The sequence below is a fragment of the Triticum urartu genome, chromosome 2 (genome assembly GCF_003073215.2).
Source record: "Triticum urartu cultivar G1812 chromosome 2, Tu2.1, whole genome shotgun sequence".
In the NCBI taxonomy this organism is placed as follows: domain Eukaryota; kingdom Viridiplantae; phylum Streptophyta; class Magnoliopsida; order Poales; family Poaceae; genus Triticum; species Triticum urartu.
The window spans coordinates 487239699-487264908 of record NC_053023.1 but is presented as its reverse complement, the minus strand read 5'-3'; the positions used below and the strand labels follow the sequence as shown (position 1 = coordinate 487264908).

The following is a 25210-nucleotide window of genomic DNA, read 5'->3' as shown; positions in this document are numbered from 1 at the left end:
AACTCACGATCCAGTAGAGCTCAAGGGAGAGTTTCGTCAGCACGACGGCATGGTAATGATGTTGATGAAGCTACCATCGCAGGGCTTCGCCTAAGCACCGCTACAGTATGACTGTGGTAGATTATGGTGGAGGGGGGCACCGCACACGGCTGGGAGAGATCAATTATCAACTTGTGTCTCTAGAGGTGCCCCCTGCCCCCGTATATAAAGGAGCAAGGGGGGAGAGGCGGACGGCCAAGGGGGGAGTCCTACTCCCACCGGGAGTAGGACTCCTCCTTTCCTAGTAGGAGTAGGAGAGGGGGAAGGAAAGGGAGAGGAGGAGAAGGAAAGGGGGCCCGGCCCCCATTGCCCTAAACCAATTTGGTTTGGGCCTTGGGGGGCACACTCCCCTTGCTGCCCTCTATTTCCACTAAGGCCCATGTAGGCCCATTAAGCCCTCGGGGGGGGGGGGGTTCCAGTAACCCCCGGTACTTCGGAACCCTTTCGGTGTCCGAATATAACCTTCCAATATATCAATCTTTATGTCTTGACCATTTTGAGACTCCTCGTCATGTCCGTGATCACATCCGGGACTCTGAACTATCTACGGTACATCAAAACATATAAAATCATATTAAATATCATCACAGAACTTTAAGCATGTGGACCCTACGGGTTCGAGAACTATGTAGACATGACCGAGACACGTCTCTGGTCAATAACCAATAGCGGAACCTGGATGTTCATATTGGCTCCTACATATTCTACGAAGATCTTTATCGGTCAAACCGCATAACAACATATGTTGTTCCTTTTGTCATCGGTATGTTACTTACCCGAGATTCGATCGTCAGCATCTCAACACCTAGCTCAATCTCGTTACCGGCAAGTCTCTTTACTCATTCTGTAATGCATCATCCCGCAACTAGCTCATTAGTCACATTGCTTGCAAGGCTTATAGTGATGTGCATTACCGAGAGGGCCCAGAGATACCTCTCCGACAATCGGAGTGACAAATTCTAAACTTGATCTATGCCAACTCAACAAGTACCATCGGAGACACCTGTAGAGCACCTTCATAATCACCCAGTTACGTTGTGACGTTTGGTAGCACACAAAGTGTTCCTCTGGTAATCGGGAGTTGCATAATCTCATAGTCATAGGAACATGTATAAGTCATGAAGAAAGCAATAGCAGTAAACTTAAACGATCAAGTGCTAAGCTAACGGAATGGGTCAAGTCAATCACATCATTCTCCTAATGATGTGATCCCGTTAATCAAATGACAACTCATGTCTATGGCTAGGAAACTCAACCATCTTTGATCAACGAACTAGTCAAGTAGAGGCATACTAGTGACACAATGTTTGTCTATTTATTCACACATGTATTATGTTTCCGGTTAATACAATTCTAGCATGAATAATAAACATTTATCACGATGTGAGGAAATAAATAATAACTTTATTATTGCCTCTAGGGCATATTTCCTTCAGAATCTGGGCTCATCATCGCTTCCTCATAGTTCGTAGGTTCGTCATGGTCAAGTAACATGACCTCCAGAACAGGATCACCGTACCACTCTGGTATGGATCGTACTCTGGTTGACCTACGAGGTTCGGTAGTAACTTGACCTGAAGTTTCATGATCATTATCATTAGCTTCCTCTCTAGTTGGTGTAAACATCACTGGAACTGATTTCTGTGATAAACTATTTTCCAATTCGAGAGAAGGTACAATTACCTCATCAAGTTCTACTTTCCTCCCACTCACTTCTTTCGAGAGAAACTCCTTCTCTAGAAAGGATCCATTCCTAGCAACGAATATCTTGCCTTTGGATCTATGATAGAAGGTGCACCCAACAGTCTCCTTTGGGTATCCTATGAAGACACATTTCTCCGATTTGGGTTCGAGCTTATCAGGTTGAAGCTTTTTCACATAAGCATCGCAACCCCAAACTTTAAGAAATGACAGCTTAGGTTTCTTGCCAAATCACAATTCATATGGTGTCGTCTCAACAGATTTAGATGGTGCCCTATTTAATGTGAATGCAGCCGTCTCTGAAGCATAACCCCAAAACGATAGCGGTAAATCAGTAAGAGACATCATAGATCGCACCATATCTAATAAAGTACGGTTACGACGTTCGGGCACACCATTACACTGTGGTGTTCCAGGTGGCGTGAGTTGCGAAACTATTCCACACTGTTTCAAATGAAGACCAAACTGATAACTCAAAATATTCACCTCCACGATCAGATCGTAGAAACTTTATTTTCTTGTTACAATGATTTTCCACTTCACTTTGAAAATCTTTGAAATTTTCAAATGTTTCAGACTTATGTTTCATCAAGTAGATATACCCATGTCTGCTCAAATCATCTGTGAAGGTCAGAAAATAACGATACCCACCGCGAGCCTCAACACTCATCGGACCGCGTACATCTGTATGTATTATTTCCAATAAATCAGTTGCTCGCTCCATTGTTCTGGAGAACAGAGTTTTAGTCATCTTGTCCATGAGGCATGGTTCGCAAGCATCAAGTGATTCCAAAAGCCCATCGGCATGGAGTTTCTTCATGCGCTTTACACCAATATGACCTAAACGGTAGTGCCACAAATAAGTTGCACTATCATTATTAACCTTGCATCTTTTGGCTTAAATATTATCAATATGTGTATCACTACAATCGAGATTCAACAAAAATAGACCACTCATCAAGGGTGCATCACCATAAAAGATATTACTCATATAAATAGAACAACCATTATTCTCTGATTTAAATGAATAACCGTCTCGCATCAAAGAAGATCCAGATATAATGTTCATGCTCAACGCTGGCACCAAATAACAATTATTTAGGTCTAAAACTAATCCCGATGGTAGATGTAGAGGTAGCGTGCCGACGGCGATCACATCGACTTTGGAACCATTTCCCACGCGCATCGTCACCTCGTCCTTAGCCAATCTTCGTTTAATCCGTAACCCCTGTTTCGAGTTGCAAATATGAGCAACAGAACCAGTATCAAATACCCAGACGCTACTACGAGCATTAGTAAGGTATGCATCGATAACATGTATATCAAATATACCTTTCACTTTGCCATCCTTCTTATACGCCAAATACTTGGGGCAGTTCCGCTTCAAGTGACCAGTCCCTTTGCAGTAGAAGCACTCAGTCTCAGGCTTAGGTCCAGACTTGGGCTTCTTCACTTGAGCAGCAACTTGCTTGCCGTTCTTCTTGAAGTTCCCCTTCTTCCCTTTGCCCTTTTTCTTGAAACTAGTGGTCTTGTTAACCATCAACACTTGATGCTCCTTCTTGATTTCTACCTCCACAGCCTTTAGCATCGCGAAGAGCTCGGGAATTGTCTTATCCATCCCTTGCATATTATAGTTCATCACGAAGCTTTTGTAGCTTGGTGGTAGTGATTGAAGAACTCTGTCAATGACACTATCATCAGGAAGATTAACTCCCAGTTGAGTCAAGTGGTTGTGGTACCTAAGCATTCTGAGTATATGTTCACTGACAGAACTATTCTCCTCCATTTTGCAGCTATAGAACTTATTGGAGACTTCATCTCTCAATTCGGGAATTTGCTTGAAATATTAACTTCAACTCTTGGAACATCTCATATGCTCCATGAAGTTCAAAACGTCTTTGAAATCTCGATTCTAAGCCGTAAAGCATGGCACGCTGAACTAGTCATCAGCTTTGCTCTGCAAGACGTTCACAACGTCCGGAGTTGCTCCTGCAGCGGGTCTTGCACTTAGCAGTGCTTCCAGGACGTAATTCTTCTATGCAACAATGAGGATAATCCTCAAGTTACGGACCCAGTCCATGTAGTTGCTTCCATCATCTTTCAACTTAGCTTTCTCCTGGAACGCATTAAAATTCAAGGGGGTGGTAGCACGGGCCATTGATCTACAACAACATAGACATGCAAAATACTATCACATACTAAGTTCATGATAAATTAAAGTTCAATTAATCATATTACTTAAGAACTCCCACTTAGATAGACATCCCTCTAGTCATCTAAATGATCGCGTGATCCATATCAACTAAACCATGTCCGATCATCACGTGAGATGGAGTAGTTTTCAATGGTGAACATCACTATGTTGATCATATCTACTATATGATTCACGTCCGACCTCTCGGTCTCAATGTTCCGAGGCCATATCTGCATATGCTAGGCTCGTCAAGTTTAACCCGAGTATTCTGCACGTGGAAGACTGGCTTGCACCCGTTGTATGTGAATGTAGAACTTATCACACCCGATCATCATGTGGTGTCTCGGCACGACGAACTGTAGCAACGGTGCATACTCAAGGAGAACACTTATACCTTGAAATTTAGTGAGGGATCATCTTATAATGCAACCACCGTACTAAGCAAAATAAGATGCATAAAGGATAAACATCACATGCAATCAAAATATGTGAAATGATATGGCCATCATCATCTTGTACCTTTGATCTCCATCTCCAAAGCACCGTCATGATCTCCATCGTCACCGGCTTGACACCTTGATCTCCATCGTAGCATCGTTGTCGTCTCGCCAACTATTGCTTCCACGACTATCGTTACTGCTTAGTGATAAAGTAAAGAAATTACATGGCGATTGCATTTCATACAATAAAGCGACAACCATAAGGCTCCTGCCAGTTGCCGATAACTTTTCCAAAACATGATCATCTCATACAACAATTTATATCTTATCACGTCTTGACCATATCACATCACAACATGCCCTGCAAAAACAAGTTAAACATCCTCTACTTTGTTGTTGCAAGTTTTACGTGGCTGCTACGGGCTTCTAGCAAGAACCGTTCTTACCTACGCATCAAAACCACAATGATTTTTCGTCAAGTGTGATGTTTTAACCTTCAACAAGGACCGGCCGTAGTCAAACCCAATTCAACTAAAGTTGGAGAAACAGACACCCGCCAGCCACCTATGCGCAAAGCACGTCGGTAGAACCAGTCTCATGAATGCGGTCATGTAATGTCGGCTCGGGCCGCTTCACCCAACAGTACCGCCGAATCAAAGTAAGACGTTGGTGGTAAGCAGTATGACTATTATCGCCCACAACTCTTTGTGTTCTACTCGTGCATATAACATCTATGCATAGACCTGGCTCGGATGCCACTGTTGGGGAACATAGTATTTCAAAAAAATTCCTACAATCACGCAAGATCTGTCTAGGTGAAGCATAGCAACGAGAGGGGATAGTGTGTCCACGTACCCTCGTAGACCGAAAGTGGAAGCATTTAGTAATGCGGTTGATGTAGTCGAACATCTTCGCGATCCAACCGATCCTAGCACCGAACATACGGCACCTCCGTGTTTAGCACACGTTCAGCTCGATGACGTACCTCGAGCTCTTGATCCAGTTGAGGCCGAGGGAGAGTTCCGTGAGCACGACGGCGTGGCGACGGCGATGATGAAGTTACCGGCGCAGGGCTTCGTCTAAGCACTACGACGATATGCCCGATGTGGTAAACTATGGAGGGGGCACCGCACGCGGCTAAGACAATTGATCTTGTGTATTCTAGGGTGCCCCTGCCTCCATGTATAAAGGAGGAGAGGGGGAGGCCGGCCGGACCCTGTAGGGCGCGACATAGAGAGTCCTAGTAGGATTCCACTTGGTGGAAGGGGGGAGAAGGAAGGGAGAGGGAGAGGGGAAGGAAAGGGGGGCGCCGCCCCCTTCCCCTGGTCCAATTCGGACTACCGGGGGGCAGCCCCTTGTGGCCCTTCTCTCTCCACTAAGGCCCATGAAGGCCCATTAGTTCCCCCGGGGGTTCCGATAACCCTCCGGCACTCCGATAGTTGCCCGGTACCTCTCGGAACTCATCCGGTGTCCGAATAACATCATCCAATATATAAATATTTATGTCTCGACCATTTCGAGACTCCTCATCATGTCTGTGATCTTATCCGGGACTCCGAACAAACTTTGGTCATCAAATCACATAACTCATAATACAAATCGTCATCGAACGTTAAGCGTGCGGACCCTACGGGTTCAAGAACTATGTAGACATGACCGAGACACATCTTCGGTCAATAACCAATAGCAGAACCTGGATGCTCATATTGGCTCCTACATATTCTATGAAGATCTTTATCGGTCAAACCGCATAACAACATACGTTGTTCCCTTTGTCATCGGTATGTTACTTGCCCGAGATTCGATCGTCGGTATCATCATACCTAGTTCAATCTCGTTCCTGCAAGTCTCTTTACTCATTCCATAATGCATCATCCCGCAACTAACTCACTAGTCACATTGCTTGCAAGGCTTATAGTGATGAGCATTACCGAGAGGGCCCAGAGATACCTCTCCGATACACGGAGTGACAAATCCTAATCTCGATCTATGCCAACTCAGCAAACACCATCGGAGATACCTGTAGAGCATCTTTATAATCACCCAGTTACGTTGTGACGTTTGATAGCACATAAGGTGTTCCTCCGGTATTCGGGAGTTGCATAATCTCATAGTCAGAGGAGCATGTATAAGTCATGATGAAAGCAATAGCAATAAAACTAAAAGATCATTTATGCTAAGCTAAAGGATGTGTCTTATCCATCACATCATTCCCTAATGATGTGATCCCGTTCATCAAATGACAACACATGTATATGGTCAGGAAACTTAACCATCTTTGATTAACGAGCTAGTCAAGTAGAGGCATACTAGGGACACTCTATTTGTCTATGTATTCACACATGTACTAAGTTTCCAGTTAATACAATTCCAGCATGAATAATAAATATTTATCATGATAAAAGGAAATATAAATAACAACTTTATTATTGCCTCTAGGGCATATTTCCTTCACGGGGTTCCTCTACCCATCAGCCACCGGAGCGGCGACCAGGGGCAACGACTACTAACAACCTCGCCGGCTGAGGAAGGGAGGAATTGGTTGCCTCCTGGGTTGCCTTTTTCATTGGATGTGAGGGAGTGAAGCTGTTTGCTAGATTGGGGATTTGGATGCATGCTCTAGAAAACATGACATCAAAGGCTAATATTTGCCATCCGACTATTATAAATAAAAATGCAACAAAGTGCAAAATGGGCACAATGTGCTCTTACCTCCTTGCGATCGGCCTTGCATTTTCTAACCACCGTTGATTTTCGCCTGAACGAAAACACACAACATGGCAAATTTGACCTATTTAGTGAATTTGGATGCAAAAATTGAGGGCCTTTAACCCATGACAGAATCCCTCCAAGCCACTTGTTCTTCATTGCAGACCGACACAGTCGGCAACATTCCCCCGCACGCCCCTCCGCATGCTACAACCCCCAAATCACAGTGCACCGAAACCGCTACTTAGTCGAGCAATGAGTGATGCCGATGGACAAGACGGGCGACCGTTGTTGCGCCTCTGCCGCGCTCGCGCTACCCAACTCGCACCACCCCATCGCAAGCTGCCACTGCTCCTTCGCCATGACCCCGCCACCCAATCCCTATCACTTGTCTCGAGCCGCCGTTGCACCTTTCGCCACGGCCGCGCCACCCAACCGATGCCACCTCCCATTCGTCTCCCCTCGCCGCCTCATCATGAAGTGAATCAACAAGAGACCATCCCCGCCCTTTAGCAAACCCTCACTCTCTCGAACCCCGACGTGCAAAGATGACCCCGAGCAAAAAACTGGTTGGCAAAAATGAGCCCACCTCAAATCTTGATGCAATGGCGCGACGAGATTGTCGAATTTGGCCACCGATGAGCAATGACGTTATATTCTTTAGAGAATAGGACAATGGGCAGAGAAGAAGAGGCAAGTGGAAATGAGAGTGTGGCATGGTTCTGTAGCGACACGACCTCAAACGGTCAAGTCTCTGTGCTTCAGTGTCATCCCTAGATCGGTAATGCTGACACACACAATACTCGAAGGATTTATAACAGAGTAGCAATCACACACTTATTACATCGAATGTCTCAAGAGAGAACTTATTACAATAATATGGCTTAAGGCCATCTAATACGATAACAGCGGAAGGCTTGGAAGATAAAGTGAGTCCATCAACTCCAATGGCATAGCTGAGCTGCACGGCAACGACCTGACGAACCTTACTCGTTTGAGAAGTCTGCAACATAATACGTTGCAGCCCGAAAACGGGTCAGCACATGGAATATGCTGGCAAAGTAACACAGTAGAGCAAGAACAGAATAATGCTATCACTACATGCATATTTGGCTGGTGGAAAGCTCTATGGTTATAGTTTTGCGAAAAGCCAATTTTTTCCTACAACAAAGGAATAGATTTTAATTTAACTATCATGGTGGTTGAACAATATTGAGAAGGTACCCCCCAACTCAATCCCAAATTAAAGTAGTTAACAACCCAACAATATTAATTAAGAGTGATGAGATACATGTGATAACCCAAGTACTAGATACTCAAAATTGTCCATAACCGGGGACACGGCTAACCATGATTAGATTGTACACTCTGCAGAGGTTTGCGCACTTTTCCCCACAAGACTCGATCGCCTCCGTTGTGTATTTCTCGCACTACAGGTGTTTGAGAAACGGATGACCGAGACAGTCTTTCAGAAACATTAACTCTCTACTCCGGGCAGACCATACCAAACCTACAAAACCCACTACCTGCTGATCCACCTCTTCAAGAGCTTCACGTAACTTACTCAACTATGCTAGAGCCCATAATAGCTTGTGGCTGCACACGGAAGTTTCTAGCATGAATCACCCCAGTTCCCTTTGAGCCTAGGTGGCGGTCCATGGGAAGATCACACGGGTACCCCGGGATTTCCAAAAAAAATAGACAACACCGGGTTCCCCAGGTGCCTCAATCCACCCAGATGTTAATTTAAGTTGCCACCTTAAGTTGAACCATTAATTAACAATCTCACATCTGTCATGGATTTCACTCAAACCCAAACCACGTCTACGAGCATAGCAAAATAATATAACAACGCGTAGAAGTAACTCCCAAGGGTTTGAATGCAGGGCAATAGGTTCCTACCTCATCAACTACTTCCCAATACCCACATGTTATCAATCCTACTTATGCAAGGTTTGAGGGTGAAACTAATGCATAAAAACTGGGTTTAAAAGGGATATGATCAAAGTGTTACTTGCCTTGCTGACGATCCGTGAATCCTAGGGACTCATAGTAACACGCTTCGCACTTCGGGAATTCTATCGCAAACAAACAATAACATACATAAGCAACAAGCAAAGATGCACAAGCAAAACTCAAATAAGAGAGGTTGACCAGAAAGTTCAACTTAAGAACTCCGATATGCAAAAAGAATCAAATAAAACTGAGCAACGAAACTCAAACGGTGAAAGAAACAAGATCCATTTACTAATCTGAACTAAGGTCAAATTTTACAGTACCAAAAATCTCGTTTAAGTTGATTAAACAGAAAGAGGGTCTCGAGACGAAGATCTAGGCGCTTGAATCGTCTGATTCCGACTAACGAGCGAAAAGATAAACAGAAACTAAGATCGAATCAGAAATCACGATCAAAAATAATCACAGATAAATCCAATAAAAAGAAAACTGACGAACAGACTAACGAACGAGCGTTCGTTAACTGTAACTAACGGGCGAAAACCGTTCGTTAAAATGAACGTACGGACGAACGTCCGCTATTTAGAAGAACCGAGAAAAACCGGCGAACCGATCTGGAAAAAAACGAACTAGGGTTTCTAAAAAAACGGACGTTTTTTTTAAAAAACCGGCGGCTCGGATCCGGCACGGTACCTCCGGCGAGGGGCTCCGGCGGGGCGGGGTTGGGCGGCGGGGCAGCGGCTCGCGGGGTGGCGGGGCTCGGCGGCGGTGTGGCAAGCGGCGGCGGCGAGGCGCGGGCAGCGGCGGCGAGGCGACGGGGCTGCGGTGGTGGTGGTGGCTTGGGGCGGCGGGGTATATAAAGAGGGGGGCGACTTGGGGGAGGGGCCAAGGTGAGGCGGCGGAGTCCGGCTCAGACTCCTCGCCCGAGTCGGCGGCGGCGCGCACGACGGGGAGGCGGTGGCGCGGGTAGTTGGGCCGGCGGCCTGGCTGGATTTTGGCCCAGCCGGCGGAACCTCTCTTTTAAAAAAATCAATTTCACCGACAGAAATAAAATCCTAGAAAATAAAATAAAAATCTAAAAATGCCAAAACAAATTTTCACCGCCTAAATAAAATATTTAGGACGAGATTAACATTTTCTTGGCCTAAAATGCAATTTTTTTAAAACGTGCAATTTTTCTAATGCAAATAAAATCCAAATAAAAATCAAATAAAATCAAGAAAATGAATTTAATATTTTTCCTCCAATATTTCAATTATTTTGGAGAAGTCATATTATCAACTCTCATATATTTTTTTAATATGAAATATTTTTTTGGAGAGAAAAATTATTAAAATAAAAAATCCTCGTTTCATTATTTGATAAAAATCAAATATGAAAACCGGGAAATCCCCAACTCTCTCCAAGGGTCCTTGAGTTGCTTGGGATTTCAAGGATTGCAGAACGAAAATGCAATAAAATATGATATGCATGAATGGCCTATATATAACATTCCAAATGGAAAATTTGGGATGTTACAAACCTACCCCCCTTAAGATGAATCTCGCCCTTGAGATTCGGGTTGGCTAGAAAATAGGTGTGGGTGGTCTTTGCGAAGATCATCCTCTCGTTCCTAGGTGGCTTCATCCTCGGTATGGTGGCTCCACTGAACTTTGCAAAACTTGATAACCTTGTTGCAGGTGACTCGGCTAGAAAACTCAAGAATCTTAACTGGCTTCTCCTCATAAGTCAAATCACTGTCCAACTGAATCGCCTCCAAGGGTACTGTATCTCTTAACGGTATATCGGCCATCTCAGCATGACACTTCTTCAACTGTGAAACATGGAACACATCGTGAAGTCCTGACAATCCCTCAGGTAATTCCAACTTGTAGGCGACTTCTCCCATTCGTTCCAAAACACGATACGGTCCTACAAATCTCGGGGCTAACTTTCCCTTAACTCCAAAATGTTTCACTCCTCGCAAGGGTGATACTCGCAGATATGCTCTATCTTCAATTTCATAGGTTACCTCCTTGCGTTTCGAGTCTGCGTAACTCTTCTACCTGGACTAAGCAATCTTCAGTCTATCACGAATCAGTTTAACCTTCTCCTCAGACTCCTTGATCAAGTCTGGTCCAAACAACTGACAGTCTCCTACTTCATCCCACATCAACGGCGTCAGGGCTTCAAACGGTGCCATCTTCAAGCTGGCTTGGTAGCTATTGTTGTACGAGAACTTTGCGTAAGGCAAATTGTCATCCCAGCTAGATCCATAATCTAGCGCACAGGCTCTCAACATGTCCTCCCAAATCCGATTGACTCTCTCAGTCTATCCATCCATCTGCGGGTGAAACGCTGTACTGAACTCCAATCTTGTTCCCAAAGTCTGGTGTAACTGATGCCAAAACTTTGAAGTAAACGGTGTTCCTCTATCTGATACGATGGTCCTCAGAACTCCATGCAGACATACGATCCTGGACATATATATCTTGGCCAACTTCGCACTTGTATAGGTGGTTTTCACTGGGATAAAGTGAGCCACTTTGGTCAAGCGATCAACTACTACCCATATAGAATCATATCCTGCTTTGGTTCTGGGCAATCCGGTGATAAAGTCCATGCCAAGTTTATCCCATTTCCATTCGGGTATCGGCATAGGCTGTAACAGTCCTGCTGGTTTCTGATGCTCTGCCTTTACTCTTTGACAAACATCACATACGGCTACATACTCGGCGATATCCTTCTTCATACCAGTCCACCAGAAACGTTCCTTCAAATCCAAATACATCTTGGTGTTTCCGGGGTGTATCGAGTATGGTGAGTCATGAGCCTCCTGAAGTATTAATTTCCTGATCCCTGGGTTATTGGGCACATAAACTCGGTCCTCAAACCATAAGGTATCGTGCTCATTCTCGCGAAAACCTTTGGCCTTCCCTTTGCTCATATTCTCCTTTATCTCGGCAATCTCTTTGTCATCCTTCTGAGCTTCTCGAATCTTGCCCAATAATGTAGAATGTACCTCCATTGTTGCAACGAAACCTCTTGGAACAATCTCCAATCATAGTTCCATGATATCCACTGCTAACTCCCTCGGCAATCCCTTACTTTCAAGGGTATTGGCATAACTCTTCTGGCTCAAAGCGTCTGCTACGACATTGGCCTTTCCGGGATGATAGCGTAGCTTCATATCATAATCCTTTATAAGCTCCAACCATCTCCTCTGCCTAAGGTTCAACTCCTTTTGGGTGAAAATGTACTTCAAACTCTTATGATCCGTGTACACATCACAATGGTTTCCAATAAGGTAATGTCTCCAAGTCTTTAATGCATGCACTACGGCTGCTAGCTCCAAATCATGCGTGGCATGGTTCAACTCATGAGGTTTTAGTTGTCGTGAGGCATATGACACAACTCTTCCGTCCTGCATAAGCACACATCCAAATCCTAAGCGAGAGGTGTCACAATACACTTGGAACTCCTTATGTATATCTGGCAGTGTTAGCACTGGGGATGTAGTTAAACGTTTCTTCAACTCCTGGAAACTTGCCTCGCAATCATCTGTCCATTTAAACTTAGTTTCCTTCTTCAGTAGTTCAGTCATTGGCTTCGCAATCTTGGAAAAATTCTCAATGAATCTCCGATAGTATCCTGCGAGTCCAAGGAAACTGCGGATCTCGCTAACTGAAGTGGGTGCCAACCATTCAGTGACTGATTGAACCTTGCTGGGGTCTACTGCTATACCTTCTCCTGATATAACATGTCCAAGGAATCCGACTTCCTTCAACCAAAATTCGCATTTGCTGAACTTAGCATACAACTGGTGTTCCCTGAGTTTCTTGAGAACTAAGCGCAAATGCTCCTTGTGCTCCTCTTCATTCTTCGAGTATACCATAATATCATCAATGAACACCACAACAAACTTGTCCAAATATTCCATGAACACCTTGTTCATCATGCTCATAAAATAGGCAGGGGCATTAGTCAGTCCAAACGACATGACCGTATACTCGTATAATCCATACCGCGTGGTGAACGCTGTCTTTGGTATATCCTTCTCTCGAATTTTCAACTGATGATATCCCGATCGTAGATCGATCTTTGAAAACACTTTAGCTCCTTGCAGTTGATCAAACAGATCATTGATCATCGGGAGTGGATACTTGTTCTTAATCGTCATTTCATTCAAGGCTCGATAATCAACAACCATCCTTAGGGATTTATCCTTCTTCTCAACCAAAAGTACCGGGGCTCCCCAAGGTGACGAACTTCTTCGAATGTAACCTTTCTCCAATAACTCCTTGATCTGTTTCTTAATTTCCTCCAGATCATTTGCGGGCATCCGATAGGGTCTCTTGGATATTGGCCCTGTACCTGGCAATAGCTCTATCAAAAACTCAATGTCTCTATCCGGTGGCATGCCTGGTAACTCTTCTGGAAAAACATCCGGGTAATCCTTCACTACAGGCACTTCCTCCTGAACAACTCCCGTGAGGGCATTCACTTGGCTCCTCCTAGGCACATGCCTAGATACATACTTAATCCTTTTTCCCTCCGGGGTGGTGAGATAAATCGACTTACTAGCACAGTCAATACTTCCTCCATACTTTGACATCCAGTCCATACCTAATATCACATCCAATCCTTGTGACTCTAAGATAATTAGGTCGGACGGAAAGACATGTGTGCCAATGGTTAGGGGTATCTGGTCGCACCATCGGCTAGCCATGTACTCTGCTCCGGGTGAACTCACTAGGAGAGGGGTCCTAAGGGTTTGGGTTGGTAGTTTAAACTTATCCACGAATCCCCTTGATATGTATGAATGCGATGCACCAGTATCGAAAAGAATAAGAGCGGTAAATGACTTAACCAAAAACTTACCTATTACCGCGTCCGGCTGCTCTTCAACCTCCTTCACGTTAATGTGGTTCACTTGTCCTTTGTTGAATGGATTAGGCTTCTTCCCAGCGCTCCCATTTCCGTTTCCATTCCTACCTTCGGGGAAATCATTGGCATAGTGCCCCGTCTTCCCGCACTTAAAGCAAGTAACTTGACTTAGGTCTCTTTTGGCGGGTGTGGCTGGGTTGGAGCGGTTCTGATTGTTGTTAGCTCCGTTCCCATTTCCATTCTTAGCACCATTATGGTTATGCGATCCTCCTCCAGTGTGGTTGTGACCTCCATGGTTATGAACAAGTCCTTCCGAGCTCGGGGTTAGGCGAGGCTTCTGCTGAGCTCCTGAGTTATACTTCCCTTGTCCGTACTTCCTCTTACGGATCTCAATCTGCTGTTGCTTCTCTTCAATCATAAGAGCCTTATCTACCAACTCCTGGTAATTGTTGAAGGTTGCTACCATCAACTGCATGCTCATCTCGTCATTCAGCCCTTCCATAAACTTCTCCTGCTTCGCGGCATCTGTGGCCACATCATCAGGGGCATAGCGTGATAACTTGCTAAAATCATCCACGTACTGAGCCACAGTACGGTTTCCCTGGCGCAAGTTGCGGAACTCCCGCTTCTTCATCTTCATAGCTCCGGTTGAGACATGGGCTGTGCGGAAAGCTTGCTGAAACTGGTCCCAAGTGACATTGGCTACAGGAAAAGTGGCCGTGTAATTCTCCCACCATGAGGCTGCTGGTCCATCCAATTGGTGTGCGGCAAAGCGCACCCTCTCAGCATCTGTGCAACCTGCGGTGGTCAACTCCCTTCCAATACGGCGTAGCCAATCATCAGCAACTATAGGCTCGGTGCTACTGGAAAACACCGGCGGCTGTAACCTTAGAAATCGGGCTAGGTTGTCCACTGGCGGCGGGTTGTTGTTGCCCTGGTTCTGAACTAGCAATTGCATCAAGGTGTTATGTTGCTGGATCAACTGAGTGAGCTCCGGCGGGAAGGCAAATCCGGGGTCACGTCTTGGAGGCATCTGATGGGTTTAGATGGAAGAAATTAGAATAGAATGAGGTCTAATGAGAAGGCACTACCCATATGCACATGAGACAAACACAATCATTTCACTCAATCAATCAAGCAAGGGCATACAAGCGGTCTAGAACTATTGCAAAAGTGCTCAACTACTACTAAATACATGGGGGAATACTAATAATATATGGTGGTCATCTAGAAATTTTGATCGGTGGAAGACTCCATGATGTCTGCTCCAGCTTCTTCTTCAAAGTCATCCTCACTAGGATCGGAATCGGTGCCGTCGATGATGATGTAGTTGTCCGGGCAAGTGGAATCGTCGTCTTCTACTCCCGGTGCTGGACCTCCCATGAATACTCCGATTTTCTTAACTAGGTCGTCATTCTTCTCCAGTAGTGTCTTGATTTCCTCCTCATATCCATCGCGTGTAAACTTGAGTTCTTCCTCCAGCTCGATGATCCTAGTCTTCGCCTTCTTCAAGTCCATCATGTCCGCGCACATCTGGTTCTCCTGACGTCGAATGTGCTGGTTTAACTCCTGGATGAAAGCTGCAATGGATCTATCCTTCTTGGTGCTGATTACTTCCCATTGCTCGTCTTGGCGCCCCCATATTTGGTAGATAGTGTCCTTGAGTTCCCTGTTGTAGACCTCTCCAATGCGTCCCATGGTAATGTGGGCTGCCATGCTCTTGCCTAGACTCCAGGTGGGTGCTTCAAAAGAAAATTCTATGAGTTTAGAGGTTGGCGAAAACGTCCTTCCTGGAACTTGTACTTGAATCATCCAGCGCTCCTCTTCTGGTAAGGTGGCATTGTACATCCCGGTGAAGCTTGGTATTCCAATGTTCAAGTACCTAGTGACTTCCTTCAAGTGGCGTTCGAAAGGTGTGTCTTCATCCGATTGTGCAAACTTGTTCTTCATCTCTGTCATCCTAAAGAGTAGAAAATGGAGAGGAGTCAGAAATGAGTAGAGAAGTGTGACATATGGTTTATCTTAGTTATCGTGTCCTACACTCAGCGTGTGCTCTGATACCATCTTGTAGCGACCCGACCTTAAACGGTCAAGTCTCTGTGCTTCAGTGTTATCCCTGGATCGATAATGCTGACACACACAATACTCAAAGAATTTATAACAGAGTATCAATCACACACTTATTACATCGAATGTCTCAAGAGAGAACTTATTACAATAATATGGCTTAAGGTCATCTAATACGATAACAGCGGAAGGCTTGGAAGATAAAGTGAGTCCATCAACTCCAACGGCATAGCTGAGCTGCACGACAACGACCTAACGAACCTTACTCCTCGTCTGAAAAGTCTGCAACATAATACGTTGCAGCCCGAAAACGGGTCAGCACATGGAATATGCTGGCAAAGTAACACAGTAGAGCAAGAACAGAATAATGCTATCACTACATGCATATTTGGCTGATGAAAAGCTCTATGGTTATAGTTTTGCGAAAAGCCAATTTTTTCCTACAACAAAGGAATATATTTTAATTTAACTATCATGGTGGTTGAACAATATTGAGAAGGTACCCCCAACTCAATCCCAAATTAAAGCAGTTAACAACCCAACAATATTAATTAAGAGTGATGAGATACATGTGATAACCCAAGTACTAGATACTCAAAATTGTCCATAACCGGGACACGGCTAACCATGATTAGATTGTACACTCTGCAGAGGTTTGCGCACTTTTCCCCACAAGACTCGATCGCCTTCGGTGTATTTCTCGCACTACCAGGTGTTTGAGAAACGGATGACCGAGACACGGTCTTTCAAAAACATTAACTCTCTACACCGGGCAGACCATACCGAACCTACAAAACCCACTACCTGCTGATCCACCTCTTCGAGAGCTTCACGTAACTTACTCAACTATGCTAGAGCCCATAATAGCTTGTGGCTGCACACGGAAGTTTCTAGCATGAATCATCCGAGTTCCCTTTGAGCCTGGGTGGCGATCCATAGGAATATCACACGGGTACCCCGGGATTTCAAAAAAAAACAGAAAACACTGTTCCCCAGGTGCCTCAATCCACCCAGATGTTGATTTAAGTTGCCACCTTAAGTTGATCCATTAATTAACAATCTCACATCAGTCATGGATTTCACTCAAACCCAAACCACGTCTACGAGCATAGCAAAATAATATAAGCAACACGTAGAAGTAACTCCCAAGGGTTTGAATGCAGGGCAATAGGTTCCTACCTCATCAACTACTTCCCAATACCCACATGCTATCAATCCTGCTCATGCAAGGTTTGAGGGTGAAACTAATGCATAAAAACTGGGTTTAGAAGGGATATGATCAAAGTGTTACTTGCCTTGCTGACGATCCGCGAATCCTAGGGACTCGTAGTAACACGCTTCGCACTCCGAAAATTCTATCGCAAACAAACAATAACATACATAAGCAATAAACAAACATGCACAAGAAAAACTCAAATAAGAGAGGTTGACCAGAAAGTTTAACTTAAGAACTCCGGTATGCAAAAAGAATCAAATCAAAGGGAGCAACGAAACTCAAACGGTGAAAGAAACAAGATCCGTTTACTAATCTGAACTAAGCTCAAATTTTACAACACCAAAAATCTTGTTTAAGTTGATTAAACAGAAAGAGGGTCTCGAGACGAAGATCTAGGCGCTTGAATCGCCTGATTCCGACTAACAAGTGAAAAGATAAACAGAAACTAAGACCGGATCAGAAATCGCGATCGAAAATAATCGCAGATAAATCCGATAAAAAGAAAACTGACGAACAGACTAACGAACGAGCGCTCGTTAACTGTAACTAACGGGCGAAAACCGTTCGTTAAAACGAACGTACGGACGAACGTCCGCTATTTAGACGAACCGAGAAAAACCGGCGAACCGATCTAAAAAAACAAACTAGGGTTTCTAAAAAAACCGGACGGTTTTTTTTAAAAAAACCGACGGCTCGGATCCGGCACGGTACCTCCGGCGGGGCGGCGACTCGCGGGGTGGTGGGGCTCGGCGGCGGCGGCTTAGCGGCGGGGCTGCGGTGGTGGTGGTGGCTTGGGGCGGCGGGGTATATAAAGAGGGGGGCGACTTGGGGGAGGGGCCAAGGCGAGGCGGCGGAGTCCGGCTCGGACTCCTCGTCCGAGTCGACGGCGGCGCGCGCGACGTGGAGGCGGTGGCGCGGGCGGTTGGGCCGGCGGCCTGGCTGGGTTTCGGCCCAGCCGGCGGAACCTCTCTCTTAAAAAAACAATTTTGCCGACAGAAATAAAATTCTAGAAAATAAAATAGAAATCTAAAAATGCCAAAACAAATTTTCACCGCCTAAATAAAATATTTAGGACGAGATGAACATTTTCTTGGCCTAAAATGCAATTTTTTTTTGAAAACGTGCAATTTTTCTAATGCAAATAAAATCCAAATAAAAATCAAATAAAATCAAGAAAATGATTTTAATATTTTTCCTCCAATATTTCAATTATTTTTAAGAAATCATATTATCTCCTCTCATATATTTTTTTAATATGAAATATTTTTTCGGAGAGAAAAATTATTAAATCAAAAATCCTCGTTTCATTATTTGATAAAAATCACATATGAAAACCGGGAAATCCTCAACTCTCTCCGAGGGTCATTGAGTTGCTTGGGATTTCGAGGATTGCAGAACGAAAATGCAATAAAATATGATATGCATGATTGACCTATGTATAACATTCCAAATGGAAAATTTAGGATGTTACAGGTTTCAAACCCCTTTGAAAAAGGAACTACCCACCCCCACGTGGCGCGTTTGCTACGCTGAGAATGAACGGTTGGTGTCTATGTGGCCCAATCAGCCAACATCGAGATTCGTGCATTGAGAATTGACTATAGCACTTGCGTCGCGTCGGCTCTATATCATTTTTTGTATGGAGAATTCCTAATAAGCATTAGAGTAAAGAGGACATCTCAAATTTTTTTCCTATTATATGACTTATTAAATTTGGAAATCTCCCCTAGATTTCCTCCTTTTCAAATATTTAAGCCAAGAAAAAAGGATCTTTCGTGTATAATCTTGTATAAGCTTGAATGTTTTTTATTTTCAAGGGAAAAAACTTGAAGTTTTGTCTCAAAAGGTTTTTTATAGAGAAAATTAGGCGAAAGTTGTCCTGAATAATCCGAAACACGAAACCAAGTTGAAACAGGCTCTGCTAAACTTTCCTGTTTTCCAACTAGTTCCAACTGGTGTACGGCGAAAAGCCGGAGGAGATCTGCGCCGCACATCGACCAAGACCGACTCGACCGAATAGCCTTGCCACACCAAAAACCCTAGCCCGCACAATCCTCCCCTCTCCGTCCTCCTCCTCGCGCCGTCCCTCCAGTCCCTCTTCGTGCCCCCGCGCCGCCGACCACCGAGCAGCCATGGCGAATCGTAAGTGACGCCAACATCTCGTCCGTTCCGCTCCACGCCCTATCTTATTGCACGCTTTTAACTCTGGATGCCATCGGGTGGTTGGTTGGCTCATGTGCAGCAGCACCGGCGGCGGGAGGGAAGTCGTTCCTGCAGGCCATGTCGACGGTCACCGAAGAGGCGGCGGTGCCGCTCCGCGTCGTCCAGATGGAGGGACTGGTGATTGCTCTCGACACCCCCCCCCCCCCCCCCCTCTTGCGTTCGGTTCGGGAGAGTCTGGCGTCATACGCAGTTTTAGTTCGTTTGATTTTGGTCGCTGACGCGTGAGATGGATTAAGGGAAGCTCTCGCTTTTCGGCGGATCTGTATTGAGATGATTGCTGATTTGACATTGGTGAAGTTTGTGGTTAATTTACTGTGCTGTGGAGTCAAGTTAGTTAGGGGAATATTTACTAATTACAGTACGTGTTACATATTTGAACAAAGGTGCTTTCAACTAACCTTTTGCATCTTGAAGTAGAAATGAGTAAGTTATTTTGAAAAACTACCTTTTGCAAAACGGAACTCCTGTATGATTTGTAGTGCATAGAGGGGCTAGAACAGCGTCTAGTCTATTGCCATAGACCACCAATTGGATGCTGTTTCCTTATATACAATACCTCCCTAAACCTTTTGCTAGAGTTGCTACATCTGAACATATTTTTCTTCAAAATAAACTTTAAGCACACCGAGAACATCAATCTGTTTAGTAATATATTTGCACATATAAAAAGGCTATTAGTGCTACTTTCCTAGTTTTCTTTGATACACATTGAATAATAGAACACACTTACATATGTTATTATCTGGGGTGCCTACGGATACAACTGATAATGTTGTTTCTTTAGCTCCAGTTACCTGTTTCAGTTTTGCATGTTATTGGAAGCCCAATACTGTTAAACCAAAATATTGACCTGCCGAAAAAAGTGTAGACTGGGTTGACACTGAAACAAAAGTTTCACCTGGTTTTAACTAAGTTAGATTAGATCAGCTACAGTATACTAGTGGTTCATCAGTTTGTATTTCCATGACTAGCAACTGGCGTCTGTATTACTAAACACAGTTGGGCTGGTGTAATTTCTTCTAATTATCATTTGTTTGTCTCTTAATATGCAGGCTGTCCTGAAGATCATTAAGCACTGTGAGGAGTTTGCGCCTGCTCTGGTTACAGGTCAACTGCTTGGTTTGGATGTTGGTAGTGTTCTGGAAGTGACCAACTGTTTTCCTTTCCCTGTGAGTCTTTGGCATTCTTGGCGGTGTTACTTCCAGGATACTTGTGATTCATCTGATCTATTGGCGAATAATACCTACCTTACACTGTAGATAAGAGAGGACGACGAGGAAGCAGATGCAGATGGTGCGAACTATCAGCTTGAGATGATGAGGTGCTTGAGGGAGGTTAATGTTGACAATAACACTGTTGGATGGTGAGAAGCTATTTCATCCGATTCAGTATTGATACTCAAATTCATTAAGGAATAGTTAGTGGTGTGTTTAGATATTTGACATGTACGTTGACAAATTCACAGATCTTCTTCGTGTATTTATGTATTATTTGTCCGTCTTGCATAACTGAACAACTAGAGTGTAGAAGTGTACTGACATACTCCTTGATAGACAATAGTTTTTCATTGTTTCGGATTGACAATCTGTATGCTATGCTATGTTTTTTCTTATGTTGATGGCATTGTAGGCCTGTAGGAAATGTTACAGCCAGACATAACTGAGGTATGTTCATTTGCCAATGCAATATGGTATTGCTGTTGGCACTGAGAAGTGAGAACTAACTAGTGTTGGTCATAGCCGCTAGGTGTGTATTCTGCCGGTACTTAATGGTTTTACGTTAGCTATGTCTAAATTTCTTAACTAGATTCTTTTCAAATTGACAAGTGTAATTTATCTTTCTGGAACACTAATTCGTAAAGGTTGCTAGATTTGTTTATTCTGTGGAGTAACATCAAAACTCGGGAAATCTGAGGGAGTGAGGGTTACTGGGTTAGCATTTAAGTGGTCTGTGTTAGGTGCTTACGAGGTATAGTTTACACTATTGATATACTAGTCGATCTGTTTACATGTCTTGTTCAAAACGCACTGTATATTTCTTAATTGTAAATACACTATTATGAGTTTGCGAGTCGTGATGCTTGTCCACCATATTTTATCTTGAGCTACACAAGTATGATGCTGTTATGTTGTATCTTGCTTACGTTATGGCTTCTAGCATAACATTCATGTTGTACTCTGCTACTGGATCACAATGTTGACCCTTTGCATTGCTTTTGCTTTTACCTTCTTTACAGGTATCAGTCCTGCTTGCTTGGATCTTTTCAAACCGTTGAGCTGATTGAAACATTTATGAATTATCAGGTACGGTTAGATAAATGAGCTGCATGCTGGTGTTGAAAAATATTTCACTACTGTTGGAACCTCCCTGTTTTTGATGTTTTTACCGGACTGTCCTTTTGGTTAACAGTTTTGAACATGCCAAATCTGTGGTCTACTCTTGAGTTCACATACACATCTATATCAAAGAGTCACATTGTGATCTATCTTAAAAGATGATTTTAGTCATATTAAGATATTGTGTAGATCTAAAAATGGAATTTGTAGGAGTTTTAGCTTAAGGAGATTACGGGCTTTGGGACTTGACTAGGGAAGTTACGTTTGTAGTTTTTATCTAGTGTGGAATGGAGGGGCAGATCCATCTTTTTTTCAGATTTTCTATGGCGGGCAGTAGGGAAGCCAGACGAATGCACCTATCTGGTGTCTCCTTTACGTGTAAATATAAAGAGGCTAAGAAGCATGGATACGGGGACGGAGACACGGTGATAGGCATACGGGGACGCGGGATATGGAATTTTCCAAAACAGCCATTTGGGGATACGGCGAGTATATATAAAATTAAAAAAAATGCCATTTAATATAGAGTTACGACAAAAAAGAGAGATCATAATACTGCCCAATTTGGTGTCTCCTCCATCAAGTGGTTGATTGATCCTCTCATAGTCCCATGTCAATGCAAGTTGCATCTTGCAAAACACATCAAATGCTAGTCTAGTATTAGAGACTGAAGAAGACCACACAGGATACTTGGGAATTGGGATCTACAACACCAGGACCAGGCCGCCCTTCACTCTCACCCACGGACGATTGGCTACCGGTACCGATTGTGGCGCTCCCGGATGCCATGCTACCTAACAACATGCAGCACAAACATTCAAAGAGCAGCAGAACATGGGTAGCACCGTAGCAAAAGGAGCACGCAGCAGCCAGCAGCTCAATGGAAGAAAATCAGAATAAAAGAATGGAAGAGGTTGAGGAGAGGCTGCTGCGTTTGGGGAGTTGGGGTTACCTGCTGTTGGGAGGAGAGGCTACTGTGTTTGGGGAGTTGGGGTTACCTGCCGTTGGGAGGAGAGGCTGCTGGTGCTGGGGGTAACGGTCGCCGGTCGATTCCAGGTGTCGCCGCCGGCGGCGACGGCGGCGGCGGCACGTTCACTGCTGTCTGGGAAGGCTGGGAGAAGCTCGTCATATGGAGAGCTTGCGTGCAAACGACCCCTGCAAGATATTGGGCTGAGGCTGTTTTTTGGCCAAGCCGTGTCCCAGACGTGTCACGTACCGTATTCCACCATGCCCCTGTTTATTTTTCTTTTAAAAAAATGATTCTCCCGCCATATGTGGACGGCCAATCGGCAATTTCTGGCGTGCCCATGCTTCTTAGTAAAGAGGATAGCGGTGGTCTGGTGGTACATTCGTCGGCCTCCCCTCCCTCCAAATTTAACAGATTTCAGGTGTCAGTGTGTGGTTTCAACAAGGGTTTGGTGTTAGGTTCAAGTTTCAGCTGTATTTCATTTTTCAAGTAGGTCCTTAGTTTTTACAGATCAGGCATTACGTTTCAAGTTTCAAATGCTTTCCAAGAACAATGACTAGTGCAGTTGTAATGTTAAACAAGGTATACAGAGATGCTACAGTACGAGCTTCAAGCAAATGATTTTTCAGTATCAGCTATTCAGCTTCATAGTTACGCCTGAGCTTTCAAGTAAACATTTTTCAGTATCAGCTTCATACTTATCTTTGAGTAGGTCCTAAGGTCATCATGGTTTTTATTACTTGGTCTCCTATTTTCCTTGCTGGATTAACGTTTACATCTCACAGGAGAACATCCGGAGATGCGTGTGTATCGTGTATGACCCATCTAGGTCTAGTCAAGGAGTGCTAGCTCTTAAAGCCCTGAAGCTCACAGACTCTTTTATGGATCTGTACCGCAACAATGGTTTAACTGGAGAGAAGTATGGTTTGATTTCTGTGACTCCATACTTTTTGCAAGTCTCAGACATTGTATGTGCGAATGACCCGTTGTGTTCACAGGCTAAGGGAAAAGAAATTGTCATGGGTTGATATTTTCGAGGAGATACCGGTGCGCATTCTTATATCTTCTGTATAATCATGGCAATGAAATTGATCTCTTGATGTATCTTTTTTGTTTGTCTTGCAGATTAAAGTGTCCAACTCAGCGCTTGTCAGTGCCTTCATGAAGGAGCTGGAACCTGAGTCACCTGTTTCACAGGTTGAGATTTTTTTACTCCTAAATGCATTTGCAGAAAATATGTCTTCTCCTTTTAGCATTTCCTGGAGTAACATCCTTTTCATTTCTGGTCCCAGTGTGACTTTGACCGTCTTAAATTGTCGACTGCGCCCTTTATGGAAAGGAACCTAGAATTTATGATTGGGTGCATGGATGGTCTTTCATCAGAGCAAAACAAGGTAACCTTGGACTTCAAAAGAACTGGATTCAAGTGACAAATGTATTTGTTTGACTGAGTTTTCCTTTTAATGTAGTTCCAATATTACTATCGCAACCTAGGAAGGCAACAGTCACAGCAACAGGCATGGCTTCAAAAGAGAAGGTGAAAACAAATACTGAACCATTGCTGTTTATTAGCTCTTGTATAATCCAAAGATAGTGCCTCCCAGAAGCTAGTACAGCAAATGTGTGGACATTAAACACCGCCCTTATTGTTTGTGCCACTACAGGCAAGAGAACATGTCTAGAAAGGCTGCTGGCGAGGAGCCGTTGCCAGAAGAAGATCCATCCAACCCTATCTTCAAGCCGCTTCCTGAGCCATCCCGCTTAGAGGGTTATCTCGTAACCAATCAGATCTCGAGCTACTGCAACCATATCAATGGGTATGGATTCTGTAACATTCCTATGCATCCTATGCATATGTGGATTCATTGTTAGTTGGTTTGACAGGCCTTTTGCATGTTTTTTAAGCACACTTGGTGCAGATTTGATAGGCCCTTGTATTGATTGTTGCCATTTATGATTGCAGGGTTGCTGGCCAGAGTTTCAACAGGCTATACTTGATGAAGGCGTTGCAGGAAGATTAGGTGCCGGGTGGCAGCTGCTGTGAGATTTTAACTTGACACTGTACCGCACCTCAATTTTGCAATGTACTCCATGTGCACACGCACATTGCCTATTTTGTTTTGCTCAAATCAGATAGTTCAGATGCATTGGGTGGATATCATTTGTTTTGATGGTTTTGTTCCCGCCTCCTGCAGCTAAATTTGGAGTTCAGATGCATTGGGTGGATATCATTTGTTTTGATGGTTTTGTTCCCGCCTTCTGCAGCTAAATTTGGAGTTCAGATGCATTGGGTGGATATCATTTGTTTTGATGGTTTTGTTCCCGCCTTCTGCAGCTAAATTTGGTCTCTTTGTTTGGTTTGGTTGCGGGTGAGATGGTTCTTGAATTCTTGATACTCCCTCCGTAAAGAAATATAAGAGTGTTTAGATCACTGCTTTAATGATCTAAACACTTTTATATTTCTTTACGGAGGGAGTACATGAAAAGCATGAACAC

General features: G+C 44.1%; 1 protein-coding gene across 2 annotated transcripts; it reads left to right on the top strand.

Moving 5' to 3' along the window:
- Positions 1-19143: 19143 nt before the first annotated feature.
- On the top strand, positions 19144-24891 carry LOC125538109 (eukaryotic translation initiation factor 3 subunit H). Of its 2 annotated transcripts, none has more exons than XM_048701413.1 (12): positions 19144-19330; positions 19434-19528; positions 20464-20580; positions 20671-20774; positions 21648-21714; positions 23500-23633; positions 23713-23761; positions 23840-23911; positions 24007-24108; positions 24184-24251; positions 24379-24531; positions 24678-24891. In XM_048701413.1, exons 1-12 carry the CDS (start codon positions 19321-19323, stop codon positions 24733-24735), a joined length of 1029 nt encoding a protein of 342 aa, XP_048557370.1. In that variant the 5' UTR covers positions 19144-19320; the 3' UTR covers positions 24736-24891. The 2 variants fall into 2 exon arrangements, with proteins under 2 accessions (XP_048557370.1, XP_048557369.1); XM_048701412.1 differs by having other exon boundaries at positions 19150-19330; positions 19431-19528.
- Positions 24892-25210: the final 319 nt, after the last annotated feature.

What these genes read in the sequence shown, in the direction of transcription:
- LOC125538109 (XM_048701412.1), top strand. An exon ending in AATGGTTTAACTGGAGAGAA is followed by an intron (nt 23,634 to 23,712) that starts GTATGGTTTGAT and finishes TTGTGTTCACAG; the next exon opens with GCTAAGGGAAAAGAAATTGT. An exon ending in ATATTTTCGAGGAGATACCG is followed by an intron (nt 23,762 to 23,839) that starts GTGCGCATTCTT and finishes TTTGTCTTGCAG; the next exon opens with ATTAAAGTGTCCAACTCAGC.